Raw genomic sequence first — 15,832 nt, 5'->3', positions numbered from 1 at the left:
CTGCAAAGAGACATTTCAGGGCTTCAGGCAAATTCACATGCATTCAATTTTTATTTCTTAAAACTGGAGCCCCGAAACTTATCAAAAGGGATGGAAATCAGAGCAGGTGTTGTTGCTGGGTGCAGGAAGATGGGACAAGGGAGTTGAGTGGAAAAAGGCCCAAGGGAACTTTCTAGGATGATGGAAACATTCCATGTTTCGACTGGAGTTTTGATCACGTGGGTGTAAACATTTGTCAAAATGTATTAAGCTCTACACTTAAGATCTGTGCGTTTTATTGTGTGGAATTAATATCAGTATAAAAATGTTAAAAAAAAACCCAGTCCTTATTAGTGACTTGGCATAGTAGAATAAACTTTGGTCTGGATATTCAAGTAGTTATGTTCTAGTACCAACTCTGCCACTACTTCCTATGTGGATGTGGGGAAAGCATTTAATCTCTTCATTCTGTCACCTGACCTAGAAAATGAGGCCTCAGGATTAGGATGCTCAATTTTTTTCCACTTGTAATAGGAATTCTTATAAAAATTCTTAACTCAGTAGATAATACAAAGAGAAATTTTCTCCAGGAAACTAAGCCCATTTGATGCTGTGAGATATGTATGCTCTCAGTCGTGTTGGTAACAAGGGAGGGATGGAAATAAATTTTGTCTTTGCAACCTGGGCCCTGGATTTTGGTGTGAATTTTTTGTCCCTCATCCCAGTGAGCTAGCAGGATGAGGAACCAGCTTTTAGAACTAAGCGTGTTCAGCACTGCTCTTCAGTCTCCAGATTCAGGAACTGTCTTGATGGGGAAAAGGCAAAGGCAGAAAGTCGCTCCAAGTGGGGACCCAGGCTGCCAAATGTTGGTCGCAAGCACATGTTCCATGAACTTGGGCTTGGCTCCAGACGGAGAAGAGCTCACAATGGAAACAGTGATGGCTGTTTGCTCAGGCAGCCAAGAGAATGAAAAGCACATTGAAACCCAGCAGTGTCTCCATGGGGAGAGGCACAGTGGGCCCCTGGGTGGTGAAACCAACCTGACAACAGAGCAGGATCAGAGAGCCTATTCCCAGCATCTTTCTTCAGTTCAACAACAGACCTTTATGTGCAACCTCTCAGGAAATCTCTGAGAAATTAAACCGTGGGCCATGCCACAACTACTGAAGCCAACGTGCTTAAAGCCCATGCTTCACAACAAAATAAGCCACTGCAATGAGAAGCCCTCGCACCGCAACAAAGAGTAGCCCCCACTTGCCACAACTAGAGAAAGCCCGTGCGCAGCAACGAAGAACCAATGCAGCCAAAAGTAAACAAATAAATTAAAAAAAAAAAAACGGAACTAAACTGTGGGCAACCCGAGCTTTGCCCAGCAATAGAGGCACCCTCAATCTAGTCTGCCCCAGTTTTAAATTAGCTTCTATTAATTGAGAGAAAGCAAAGAGCTCTTCTCAATGTATGTTCCCTGTCCCTCCCCGCAAAGATTTCATCAACTTCCTTTTTTATTGCTGCTATAGTGGACTATTTTGACCTCTAGTGAGTACCTTTTCAGTTGGTATTTTCATGCTATACTTTTCCTCATTTCCCCAGTGGTATGTGAATGCCCTCCTATCCCAGCACATCAGTAACTGCTGGGCTGAGAAAACAGCTGGCAGCGGGAGAAACCAGGCTTCGGGGCGAGAGAGCAGGAGTACAGTCTCAACAGGTCCGGATGACACCGTTCGCTCACCTGTGCCAACACAGGCAGATCGTGCAGCCCAGCTCTTTGCCTCTCCCATGAAAGATGGGGTTGACCAATGTGGGTTAGTATTTTGCTTACATGTACTTTGGAAGAATTCTGTTCTAAATAAAGGATGGCACGTAAACTATGGTGCAAAGGTTGTAAGCCCAAAGATATCCAGGAATAGGAAACGTTTAAAAAGTAGGTGGTGTGAGTGACTTCCCTGGTGGTCCAGTGGGTAAGACTCCACGCTCCCAGTGCAGGGGGCCCGGGTTCGATCCCTGGTGGGGAACTAGATCCAGCATGCATGCCGCAACTAAGAAGCCCACATGCCTCAACTAAGACCCAGTGCAGCCTAAATAAATGAATAGATAAATATTTTTTTTTAAAAAGTAGGTGGAGTGAACTGGCAAGTTCCTTGTCCAAAGAGGAGCCATTATTTTGTTCTGGCTGATTGTTGCCAGATCTTCAGAAGTTTTTGAAGAGAAGCAAGAAAGTTGTGTTTTTACGTACATGTCTAGGGTCCATGTAGACACAGGCCTTCAGCTTCTAACCTCTGGTCTAGCAGAACAAGGATGGACTTTGGCCATAGACTTGAGTTTGAATTGTGACTCCAGGATGGACTGAGTGTGTGATCTTTGGTGGGTAAGTGCATTTTCAGAGCGTCAGTATCCTCACCTTTGACATGAGGGCAACACCACCCCGGCAGTGGGGTTGTGGCGATGAGATGAGATACTGTTCAGCACAGGCATGAGGAGGGCTGCCTACCGCGTGTGCAGTTCCTGCCTTGGTCTGTCACTGCCGCTTATAAGGTACTCTGCAGTTTACTGATCCTGATTTCCAAAACTTTTGCTAACAAACGTTAAGAGATCGTCCTTAGGAGAAGCGTGTTGGGCAGATGTTTGTGGAGCCCCTTGCTGCGCACCAGGCGTTTGCTTGCGTGCACCACCCCATCCCACATCTGGAAGCAGCAGCCTGTCTCCAGCAGCTAAGGAGGTGAGGAAGCAGAGCTGTTGATCACAGAGAAATATGTAGATCCTCCTACCTAACTCCGTGGCCTCGCCTTCCTGATGTCAACCACCAGGATCGTTTTTTTCTCCCTGAGGAAATAAAGATGAAAGGGGTAATTTAAAATCCACAATTGAGTAAGAGGTGGGCGGAGGGCACGGGAGGTGGTAGTCGTTGTGTTTCGCCGGCCGGAAGGGGAACTGCGCGCTTGAGTTGACCAGGGACTGAGCGTTTCCGATCTGCTTGGTAAACCTGGTGCACCACCATGCTGGCCACAAGACTTGTGTGTCTCCGGACACTACCTTCCAGGGTTTTCCACCAGCTTTCACCAAGGCCTCCCCTGTTGTGAAGAATTCTGTCACGAAAAATCAATGGCTCTTAACACCCAGCAGGGAATATGCCACCAGGACAAGAATTGGAATTTGGTGTGGGAAAACTAGCCAAGAACTCAAGGAGGCAACTTTGGAACCATCATTGGAAAAATACTTAAAATTGATCAGATGGGAAGACTGCTGAAGGGGCTGCTGTTGGTCTTAGAGCTTTGTGCTGCTATGGCTTGGGAATGTCTAATGAGATTGGAGCTATTGAAGAAGCTGTAATTTGGACTCAGTATGTGAAGGATAGAATTCATACCACCTATATGTACTTAGCAGGAAGTATCGGCATAACAGCTTTGTCTGCCCTGGCAGTGAGCAGAACTCCTGCCCTCATGAACTTCATGATGAGAGGCTCTTGGGTGACAATTGATGCAACCTTTGGAGCCATGATTGGAGCTGGAGTGCTGGTCCAGTCGATATCATATGACCAGAGCCCAGGCCCAAAGCATCTTGCTTGGTTACTACATTCTGGTGTGATGGGTGCAGTGGTGGCTCCTCTGACGATATTAGGGGGCGCCTCTTCTCATCACAGCTGCATGGTACACAGCTGGTATTGTGGGAGGCCTCTCCACTGTGGCCATATGTGCACCCAGTGAGAAGTTTTTGAACATGGGAGCACCCCTGGGCGTGGGCCTGGGTGTCGTCTTTGTGTCCTCACTAGGATCTATGTTTCTTCCACTTACCACTGTGGCTGGTGCCACTCTGTACTCACTGACAATTTATGGTGGATTAGTTCTTTTCAGCATGTTTCTTCTGTATGATACACAGAAAGTAATCAAGCGAGCAGAAGTAGTACCAGTGTATGGAGTTCAAAAATATGATCCCATCAATTCGATGCTGGGAATCTACATGGATGCGAGTTGCCAGTATTCTGGCAACTAGAGTCAACAGAAAGAAATGAATTGACTCAGCTTCTGACTTCCTTAATACATCAGATATCTGGCTTGTTTAATAGGGGCAGATATTCTTTTTTTTTTTTTTTTTTCCGGTACGCGGGCCTCTCACCGTTGGTGGCCTCTCCCGTCGCAGAGCACAGGCTCCAGACGCGCAGGCTTAGCAGCTATGGCTCATGGGCCTGGCCGCTACGCGGCATGTGGGATCTTCCCAGAGCAGGGCACGAACCCGTGTCCCCTGCATCGGCAGGCGGACTCTCAACCACTGCGCCACCAGGGAAGCCCGGGGCAGATATTCTTTAAATAGTTTGTGCAAGCAGCTTTCGTTGAAGTTTAGAAGGTAAGAACTTGTCAACATTTCAGGTGTTCCAGTAATGTGATGCTTCAGGTCTGCTTTTTCTTCTGGAGAATAAATTCAGTAGTTCTCTTCCAAATTGCACACACATTTTCAATTCTCATGTTTGAGTAATTCTAAAATGTTCAAATGAATATGAAAACCAAGTTTTGTGTTGCAGGAATTTAAGTATTTTATCTATTTTTAAATTTATTTGGTTAAATGAAATTTAGCAAACTTGTGTACCTGCATTTTTCATTTTGGATTGCAAAATATTAACAAGTAACGTCATAAGTGATGTAGGGGTTTGGTAAAGGGACCAGAGAGAAGTAAAGCGACACCTGCAGTCTTTCTTTGAATACTTAGAACTTAGCACTCGTGTAATTGTGGTGAGCCAGTGAGGGGGTCTGGATGTTTGGAAACAAGTCATGGCCGTACATCTGCTGAACTTATCAGAAGCACTGAGCAGAAAACAAAGACATAGGTGATTCTCCAGGCTCTCCTTACAATATGGATGTGATCACGTTTGGCTTCTCATTGTTTGACACTGTTAGGAGAGTCCACAATGCTAATCATGTGGAGAATTCCTGTTGTATATATTATGTGTGTGTGTAAGTCTTACTTTTGAATTGTCTAGAACAAAACATGCTTAAAACACTCAGGAAAAAATATTCGAAGCATGAAAATTGTTGCATTTTTAAGTATACAAACAATACGTGCATAGTTGCTGAATATTTTTGCAAATTTATTGAAATGTTTAAAGGAATACATGCTTGCCTTTCTTATCTCTTCAGGCTTTAAAGCTTTTATCAGAAAAACCTATTCGTGGTTTACACTTGAGATTATGAAAGCAGTTTTCCCCCTCAGATTTAGTTTCTTGCATTCCCTCTCAGAGGAATCACTAAAAAAAAGGAAGGCAAAGCAAGGCTTCTTTCATGAACTATATCAATCAAAAATGTAATGGAGAAAATGCTTCACTTAGAGTTTCCCCTAGCAGAATTCTCCTTCTCTCCTCCATAGACCATTATTTATAAGTTTCTTGACACAAAAGAGTTATTTTTGTAAGTTCTTATGAATGAAATGTGTATGATTATTGAGATACTTGGTGTTTTGACAAATACTTACTACAGTAATCCATAAATAACTATTCTACCCACCTCAAGTTACATAGGATGCCTATTTCTGAAATAATAAAGGTTCTAGCCAGAAAAAGTTTTAAAAATAAAAAAATAAAATCCCCAACTGTGCTTTTTAAAGCATTCTACCATTCAGCCTAATGAAGAGTGAGGCTTTTGAGAATAAGAACATTTACATTACCTCCTTCTAAATTCTCCTTGAAGGAGATGCTTGGGCCCCGTTTGGAATTGGTGCCCTGGTGCACATACCTGCCCCATGCCTTCTGTGTGGCTACAGTACATATTTTACGTATTTCAGCCACTGCTGCAACATTAAGATGCATTAGCACTTGTTAGGTAGGCTCTCAGTTCCAGGTGGACCTGTCATATATATAGCTTCTGAAACCATCAGTATATCAGGCTTTGTGCTGTGCACCTGAAATACAAGGAGGGGGGTTAGTCCTCTTGTTAACTCCTTGACTGATAGGGAAGGTGGGAAAGTGACTTTGCAGGGAACACAAGGATGGCCATGATAGAGGTCTAATTCCCAACTTGGGAGAGGAAGGGGCACAGGAAGATCTCATAGGCCCAGGTATACTTGCTCAGAGGTGAAGGGGAAGCAAACAAAGAGAAACTGGTGGTGCACATAGGGACAGCTTTGAGAGAAGGGTATTTGAGGTAGAGAATCAACGTATGCAAAGGCCAAAGATGACAGCACTGCGTGGCTGGGCTGGGGGAGTGTGGGAGGGGTTGGAGAGGCACTCGGGGCAAGTCGGTGAGGACTTTTGAGTCCTGCAAAGGAGAATGGTTTTATCCCAATGACTTGCCACTTAAAGGATTTTTGAGGAAAGGGTATTGGGATGGAAGTTGCATTTTAGCGATATCGCTCTCCTCGTTAACAAGGAGGATGGATTAGTCAGGGACAGGGATGGTGGCAGGGAGACCACAGTTGGGGGATTACTGTAATAATAAGAAGAGAAATGATGAGGCCCCGACAATAACAGTTTTAGGAGCCATTGGGAGGGGACTGACTTGAGAAATATGCAGAGGCTGGTGAGGCTGATTGGCTGACTGCGGTAGGGGATGAGGATTGAGGGAGCATTGAGGATGGCTCTCAGGTTCCTGTGTGGGTGAGAGGAGGGAAGGGGGTGCTGTATATGAGGAAAGGGGATCCAGGAAGAGGAGCTGCTCTGGGCTGGGGAGGGGGTCAGTGTCAGGAGTTGCAGGCAGGGGACGATGAGCTCAGACAGTTGGGATTTCTGTGATACTGCTGGCCAAGGACCTAAGAGGGGGCATTTGGAAGGACTGGCTTGGGGCTCAGGAGAGAGATGGACTGAGGATCAAGATTTTGGAGTCATTTATAGGAGGTCTTTAAAGACACGGGTTAGGATAAAACCATCCAAGGAGAATGTGTAGAGAATGAGAAGAAAAGAGGACCCTGGACTGAACCCTGGGGAACATGGAGAGTTCAGGAGTAGGTGGAGAAGCACAGGAAGGAGTGTGACCAAGAGGCCAGAGGAAAATCAGGAGAAAGGCAACTAGGAGCTTCAAAGAGGAAGTAATCTGGAGTGTAGAATATATTAAAAGAGAGACAAGGAAGGTAAGAATTAAGAACCTCGTGGTTCCCCTCCAGCCCCTCAGCTGGGCGGACAAGGTTATTTTTGGTAACCTCAGCAAACGCAGGGTCAGGGAAGTAGAAGCTGGCCTCTCCTGGGCTGAGGAGTGAAGGGGAGTGAGAAATTGGAGGCACCCGTGTGCTGTTCTTTGAGAAGGACCCAATCCCTGTTCTCACTGATGTAACTTAAGAAGTTATTTAATAGTTCAAACATAACAATAAAAAGAAATAACAGCAGTAAATATTTTGCTATATCTGCTTCAGGTTTTTATTTTCTGGAGAAATAAAACATGACTAGCTATATTTGAAACCCCACATTGACCCCTCCCTGATACTGTTCCCCTCCTTCCATTAGGTAACCACCACCCTGAATTGCATGGTTATACTTTTATTACATAACTTTATATCTGTGAGCAATACTTAGAATTGTTTTCCATGTTTTTAAACTTTATAGAAATGATATGCTGAATATACTTCTGCATCTTGCTTTTTTCATTCATCAGCACCATTTTGGAGATTTATTTATGTTAACATATGTAGTTCTAGTGCATTCATTTTAACCGCTATATAGTATTCCTTTGTATGGCTATACCACATATTATCCTTCCGTTCTCCTGTTGCCAGACATTTAGTCTGTTTCCAATTCTTGGCTCATATAGACAAGGCTGCAGTGATCATTCTTGTACATGTCTCTTGTACATGGATGGGGATATTTCTAGGATATATACCTAGACATGGAATTTGCTAGGTCATGGGTTATCTGCATCTTCAACTTTACTGAATATTGTCAGATTGCTTTCCAGTGTGATGGCACCAATTTACACCCACACAGCAGTTTATGAGGATTCCAGATGTTTCATATCCTCCCTAACATTTTATATGTTGAAACTTTAGCCAATCTGATTAGTGTGAAAAAATAAACCAGAGTTTACTTTCCTTTGCATTTCATAAGGCCACCAACTGTATAGTGCAAGTCTGCATCTTTTAGTGTAGAGGTTGTACACTGCACAACTCTAGGGGGCACCGTTCATATTGTAGTCTTTGTGAAAGGCACTCGATAGAGTTAGTGCATGGACAACATATACAGTGGACTGGAGTGAAGTTAAGGATTCTTTGTCTTTGCCCATTGTTCTCTTGGGTTGTTTGTCTTATTGGAAGAGTTCTTTATTTATTTTGGATATTAATTCTTTTTTGGTTTATATTTGTTACAAACATTTTCATCCAATCTGCAGCTTCTATTAATTTTGTTTAAATAAAGTGTTTCATTCTTTAAAGTTATGAAGTTTTTTCAAATTCCATAATATATGTGGTCACCTTTTATTAAAGAGAGGTGGAGTGATATTCATATTTAATAAGACAAATCTTTTGTGATATATCAAAACAACTTTTCAGCATGCCCTCAGTAAAAATATTGCTGAGGAATAATATTGAGGAAATAAAAAACATAATTTTTAAAATTTTAATGTGATAGACCTAGAGTCTGTCATACAGAGTGAAGTAAGTCAGAAGGAGAAAAACAAATACCGTATGCTAACACATATATATGGAATCTAAGAAACAAAAAAATGTCATGAAGAACCTAGGGGTAAGACGGGAATAAAGACACAGACCTACTAGAGCATGGACTTGAGGATATGGGGAGGGGGAAGGGTAAGCTGTGACAAAGTGAGAGAGTGGCACAGACATATATATACTACCAAACGTAAAATAGATAGCTAGTGGGAAGCAGCCACATAGCACAGGGAGATCAGCTAGGTGGTTTGTGACCACCTAGAGCGGTGGGATAGGGAGGGTGGGAGGGAGACGCAAGAGGGAAGAGACATGGGGATATATGTATATGTATAACTGATTCACTTTGTTATAAAGCAGAAACTAACGCACCATTGTAAAGCAATTATACTCCAATAAAGATGTTAAAAAAATTTTAATGTACTTAAATTTAACCTTTTTCTTTATTGTTTGTATTTTTGTAGCTTATCTTAAGAACTTCCTCCCAACTCTTTTTATTTTTTATTTTTTTGCAGTATGCGGGTCTCTCACCGCCGTGGCCTCTCCCGTTGCGGAGCACAGGCTCTGGACGTGCAGGCTCAGCGGCCATGGCCCATGGGCCCAGCCGTTCCACGGCATGTGGGATCCTCCGGGACCGGGGCACGAACCCGCGTCCCCTGCATCGGCAGGCGGACTCTGAACCACTGCGCCACCAGGGAAGCCCCCAACTCTTTTTATTTTGAATTTTTATTTTATATTGGAGTATAGTTGATTAACAATGTTGTGTTAGTTTCAGGTGTACAGCAAAGTGATTCAGTTATATATATATACATGTATCTGTTCTTTTTCAAATTCTTTTCCCATTTAGGTTATTACAGAATATTGAGCAGAGTTCCCTGTGCTATACAGTAGGTCCTTGTTGGTTATCTATTTTAAATATAGTAGTGTGTACATGTCAGTCCCAAACTCCCAATTTATCCCTCCCCCCTTACCTTTCCCCTTTGTCTTCCAGGTCTGTGAGTCTGTTTCTGTTTTGTAAATAAGTTCATTTGTATCACCTTTTTTTTTGGATTCAGCATGTAAGTGGTATCATGTGATATTTGTCTTTGTCTGGCTTACTTCACTTAGTATAATAATCTCCAGGTCCATCCATGTTGCTGCAAATGGCATTATTTCGTTCTTTTTAAAGTTTTGCTTTTCCAGCTTTAGATGTTTAATTCACCTTGAATTTATTTTATAATCCTATTATATAGTATAGGAATCTATTTTCATGTATATATAACCAATTTTAAATAATGGATTAACTAGTTCATCATTTCCCCTTTGATTTTTCACTCCAGATACATTAAAGTACTGCCTTTTTTTTTTTTTTTCTGGCCACGCAGCTTGCGGGATCTTAGTTCCTGGAACAGGGATAGAACCTGTGCCCCCTGCAGTGGAAGTGCAGAGTCCTAACCACTAGACTGCCAGGGAATTCCCAAAATACAGCTATGTTTTAAACATGGATCTGTTTCTGGGTTTCTGTTGTGTTCCCTGGTTTATGTGTCTGTCTCTTTGCCATATGGCACAGTCTTAATTACTTAATTACTGCTAACACAAATCTCCCTGGCCTGTTTTTCTTAACACTTCTTGGTTATTCTTGGCTTTTGCTCTCCTACATGGATTTTACCATCAATTGTCAGATACCACACATACACACACATACCTGATTGGGATTTTTATTGAAATTGCATTAAACTCACAGATTAACCTGGAGGCAATATGCATCTTTACCATATTGGATGTTCTCATCCTGGAATATGGTATATTAGTGTATCTTATATTAAGTTTATTCCTATGCACTTATACATTTTGCTCCTATTGAAACTGAAATTTTTTCCTGTAATATTCCCTAACTGGTTACAAATGGTGTGTAGAAACATCATCAATATTTGATACTGATCTCGTATCCAGCAACTATGGAGAACTTTCTTATTCTAATCTGTATAGATTCTCTTAGATTTTTCTATGTGGATTATCACTGTCTGTATATTATGGTTTAGTCTTCCTTTCTGATTCTTATGCCTCTCATTTACATTTCCTCTCATTATATTCATTTTATGCCAGGACAAAGTTGAGTAAAAGCACTGATAGCAGACTTCAGCAGCTTCATTGAGATATAATTCACATACCATAAAGTTCACCCTTCAGATTTCCTTTTTTAGTTCCTGTTTTTAATAGGAATGCCTCTGAAATTTTACCATATAAGTAACTAATTGCTGCAGTCCCATTTGTTAACTGGTTCATCATTTCCCTGATGACTTGTCATGCCACCTCTGACATGTTTTATACACAGATCTATTTCTGGGTTCTGTTCCATTAAAGTATTCGTCTATCCCATTGTCAGTACCACACTGCCTTACTCACCATAGCTTTATATACTAATGTACATATTTGCTATAGAGTTTTTATGAATACCCTTTATCAAATTAAAGAAATCTTAATTTGCTAAGAAGTTTAAAAATAAAAAACTATAAATAGGTTTTGAGTTGTTTGAGGTGCTTTCCCTTCATCTAGGACATGATCATATAGTTTTTGCCATGTGATCAGGCCATCCAGGATGCCTTGTTCTCTTTACATCCCCTGCTTAACCAGTCCCTGCTTCACCTACACCCTACTCACATGGCTGACCTTCCCTCTTAATCATAGAGCCTAATCAGTAACTGCCTATGTACTTGCCCCCAGCTAGTGATTCTTCTAATCTTTATATCAGAACAGCTCCACCCTGCTAGTTTTATCAAAGGGGCTTTGAGGGACATGCCTCTCTGATGGTTTCCCTGGTAATGGATGAGCCAACCTGACATCAGTTCCCCATAACAGGTAATCTTCCCCCCCACCACCACCACAGCTCCCTGGACTTCTGCCATGTCCTGCCTGCTGTCTGCCATCCACAGTGGAGTGTCACTCCAGGACCCTTTTGCTCCAGACGTGTAAGATCCCCTATCCATTAAACAACTGATGTCTATGTCACTGACTCTGGGCTCTTTCTTCAGTCTGAGGCTGGGCAAGTACAGGCCTTGAAGGCCTGCGGGGTACAGCCCAACATTCTCCTTTGTTAAACTTGGTGTTTTAGGGCTTCCCTGGTGGTGCAGTGGTTGAGAGTCCACCTGCCGATGCAGGGGACACGGGTTCGTGCCCTGGTCCAGGAAGATCCCAAATGCCGCGGAGCGGCTAGGCCCATGAGCCATGGCCACTGAGCCTGCGCGTCCGGAGCCTGTGCTCCACAACGGGAGAGGCCACAACAGTGAGAGGCCCAAGTACCGCAAAAAAAAAAAAAAAAATTGGTGTTTTATTAATAGACATAATGATGAACTATATAACCCATTCTTGGGCTAAGTGCTACCTGGTCATGATTGTTTTGGTATACTACTGAATTTTATTTACTAATATTTAGGATTTTTCTATGTTGATGAGATCAATGTATACTTTTTCTCATTAAGTTTTGGCCATTGAGATTTTGTCTCAAAATTAATTTTTGATTATTCCCTTTTCCTAATCTCTGAAATTTTAAGAAAGGATTAAAGGTTCCTTACATAGTTTGATAAAATTCATCTGTAAAATCTTACTAGTGTCTGTTACAGACTAGAGTCGGGGGAGACTACGTGCAACTTTTTTTTTCTTGGCCACACTGGTGGCTTGTGGGATCTTAGTTCCCCGACCAAGGATTGAGCCCAGGCCCTTGGCAGTGAAAGTGCGGAGTCCTAACCACTGGACTGCCAAGGAATTCCCTTTTTTTTAAAAAAAAAAAAAACCTTCACTCATCTGTTGCATTTTAAAAGCAATATTAACAAATCCATTTTTATTGACTGATATTACAAATAAGGCTGCTTGAATAGTTTTTATAGGTAACAGTTATTCTCTCCTCTGTTCCAATAATACTTTCTACATACCACTTAGAACAGTGCTTTGTAATTGTTTATGTGTTGGTTACCACCAGACTGTAAGCTTCTGGAGTAGGGGGTAATGCTTTATTCATATTTTCCCCAGTGTCTAGCACAGTGTGAGACATACTGTAAATAGGAAAAAAAAAAATCACAAAATGACACTGCCAGCTATGTCTTTTCTCTTAAATCTCAAGTCTGGAGTCTCAGTTCTGCCACTCGTAGGCAGTGTGGCTGGCTGCAAGAATGACACTATCTCGTAAGGGCTTTTTGAAGATTAATTGCAACAATGTATGTAAATTATCCGGTATATCTAGTGAGTGCTCAATAAATGCTAACTATAAACTACTTTTAAAAGAAAAACAGTTGGCTTTCTGATCCCATCTGGAAAGCTGACATTAGTAGAGTACTTGGAGGGATTGCTTACATAATTTGGTAAAGATGAAGTTAAATCTCTTTGTTCCTTCCCCAGTAGAAAATTGGATAGTCATTTTAACTACCTGTTCTTAGATCCCTGGATGATACCTGGTTTCTTTATTCTGATGATCTGTGTAACGGCTTTAGCCTCCAGCCACAGTCTGGGGAAGCCTCCAGCCACAGTCTGATTACAGTAGGGTAATCAGAAAACAGTGGTGGGAGAAGGACTTCTCCATGTATACCATTTTAGAGAGACTTGACATCTGAACCATGTGAATATATTAACCACTTTAAAAAAAGAGTTCCCTCCTCATGACACAGACCACTGCTTCCTGTGCCCAGCTGTGCTGCCATAGGCCCCACAAATCCTCCTCCTAGCCTGGCAGATGTAGGAGCTACTTCTCTGACCCATTTATAAGAAGGTGAATAAAGGACATGGTCACACTGCAATGCCTTTATAAGAGGAAGTTTTATTGTTAATTATTTACCTTAACAGTTTCAGAAAGAGGAACAGATTAGCTCAGTCCAACATGATTGGCAGTTGGCAAAATCTAGTGAAGCAAGTGTTCTGATTGCTAAGGATTTAATTTGGATGCTTTTAATACTTAGCCATCTAACACCTCAAACATAATCGAGAATAAATGCATCATCTCCCTCCCTTTCATTTTAATTCCCACCTACCTCACTTCAATATGGAAATATCTTCATTAAATAAGATTCCCAGAGGAACAAGTTCCCTGGAGAGTATAGCCATGAGGACAGTGCACAAAAAGAAAAACTCAAAATAAAACTCTGTATGATAATTTACTAGTCTAAGGAAACAATACCTTCCAATATATTAAGAAATAAATCCAGTTACAAATGCACTGATAGGTCTATGTTAAGAGGTTCTGGTATAGTAACTGAAAATGGCCAGCTATTTACAAGATACACAAGCAGGAATGGTGCACCTAGCCCAGCACTGGCCCTCAGAAGCCAAAAGTGTTTTCTCCACTGTAGGCCACATACAAGAATCCATCTTCATCTTTTTCCTTCTCGTAAAGCTGTCCCATAGTTAGGCTTGAAAGAGAAAAACAAAAAACAACATTGAGAATTGGGTTTGATTACTGAGTCTACGTGTTGGGAGAAAGATGGCTTGAGGATAAAGAATTTCACTACTTAAACTAGCTACTCTGTCACACCTTTGGTGGTAGGTGATAAAAAGTAATTCTCTGGGAATCGATAGATAAGACTAGAATCAACCTCCATCCTCCTGTCCCAGGCAAGGCCATTTGACTCACCCTTACACCAAGGTATTCCTTCAGAAGCCAGCTCTAGCTCCTAGGGTGGATGTGGTTGGTTAGTACTGGTTAGTGCTTTCGCAATGCTTTCTGAATGGCAGGGGGCGTGGGGGGGGGGGGGCGCTAGGGAGAAAAGCTAATAAGCAAAATAAGAGTCTAAGAGGCCCATCCCTGTGTGGGTGAGAGACAAAGGTAAGGACGAGTACTTGTGCTTTCCTCTCCTCAGGGCTGTTCTATTTGAAGATTTATAATTCGTACCTAGCATGATAAAGAATGAGTGGGCTGATTCCTGTGGAAGTTCGCCCGCCAGAAACCCTGTGCCCCAGAGATCTGCATCGGCGTCATCGAAGGGAAGTTACTTTCCTCACATGTAATGCAAAAAGCTCTCATATTATATCTGGGATCCAAAGAAGTCTTGCCCAAGCTTCCTAAGAACCCTCCAGAAATAGATATTTCTCAAACTAAACATGTGTGGGTGGGAGAGCTGGCTTTCCCTCAGCAGTAAAACAGACTGCAGCAGGGGAGACCTAATCTAGTTCTCTGCCACGAAGCTGAGGTGCACTGGCTCCAGAGTAAGACTAGTAACACCTGGAGCCCCAGGTGAGCTCTGGCCACATGACTGCTCTATTAGAGATAAGCAGGAGGAGGTGCAGACATGTGCTAAACCTCAGCATGACCATGCGTGGTGGGGTCAACCAGAACCAGCACTGACAAAGCAGTCTGAGAGCCGGCCCGAGGAGACAGAGGTCACTAAGCCCGGACAGGTCTTAACTGATGCTTAAATGCAGGACTCAGGAGAACAAGGGCCAGAGGGTAGATAAAGAGGGGTCGGAGGCCTCAAGCTGGTGAAGCAAAGACTGCCCCACGCTGCTGCTTTGCTCCTGGCAGCTGTATGGGACCACCATGTAAACAGGAATGCAGACCACATTTATTTATAAAGGGGAGTTTTTCTCCTTTCCTACTCTTCCTGCCCATTTTCAAGCTTAGCTGGTTCGGCTGTGTGGGTAGATGAGAACTAGTAATAACGTAGGAGTGGATGAGTATGAATACAGAATGGCCTGTCACTGGCATCTTGTACAATAAAATCGTGCTTCCTGTGAGGATCTAACTGGAATTTGTAAAATAAGGACTCCCTGAAACAGCACTGTCCACTACAAATTTCTCCTGTGATAGAAATGTCCTATATTTCTGCTGTCCAGTGCAGTCGCCACTATGTTCAGCACTTTAAATGTGGCTCATCTGAATTGCTATGTGCTGTAAGTGTAAAACATACACAAGATTTCAAAGTATCAGAGTATGGAAAAAAAGATGTAAAATATCTCAATTTTGACTACATGTTGAAATGATGCCATTTTGGATATACCAGATAAAAAAATATACTATTAAAATTAACTTCACCTGTTTTTCTTTTTTAATGTGGCTACTAGAGAATTTTAGATTGCATATGTGGCTCACATGCCATTTCTATTGACGACACTGCCCTGGAACATGTGAGGACTTGGGGGGCAGCGCGTAGAGGGAGGAACACCTGTGGTGGGTGGTAGGTCTCAACCTCAGCTGCACAGCAGAAACAATGGGGAGCTTGAAAGACATGTCCCACCCCAGACCAATTAAATCAGAATCTCTGGAGGTAGGACCCAGGCATCAGTAAGTTTTAAAATGCCCAAGATGGGGACTTCCCTGGTG

The 15,832-nt window shown here is 42.4% G+C and overlaps 1 protein-coding gene and 1 pseudogene across 2 annotated transcripts in view; one reads left to right on the top strand and one right to left on the bottom strand.

Moving 5' to 3' along the window:
* GABARAPL2 (GABA type A receptor associated protein like 2) overlaps positions 1–15,832 on the bottom strand; it is a 38,329-nt gene that overhangs the window by 13,647 nt on the left and 8,850 nt on the right. Inside the window, exon 4 of one of the 2 annotated variants that reach the window (XM_022583165.3) lies at positions 2,745–2,799. In XM_022583165.3, the coding sequence (XP_022438873.1) occupies positions 2,745–2,799 (55 nt within the window). Of the gene's footprint in view, positions 1–2,744; positions 2,800–13,316; positions 13,926–15,832 lie in introns of those variants that run through there. The other variant, XM_022583164.2, reaches the window with a different exon arrangement.
* LOC149744703 (growth hormone-inducible transmembrane protein pseudogene) lies at positions 2,905–13,656 on the top strand (annotated as a pseudogene).

Source organism: Delphinapterus leucas, chromosome 20, assembly GCF_059928025.1.
Source record: "Delphinapterus leucas isolate spDelLeu-1000000601 "Yukka" chromosome 20, BTC_Dleu_Yukka2, whole genome shotgun sequence".
NCBI lineage: Eukaryota > Metazoa > Chordata > Mammalia > Artiodactyla > Monodontidae > Delphinapterus > Delphinapterus leucas.
The sequence above is the reverse complement of the archived record's forward strand: the minus strand, read 5'-3'. Positions and strand labels throughout refer to the sequence as shown.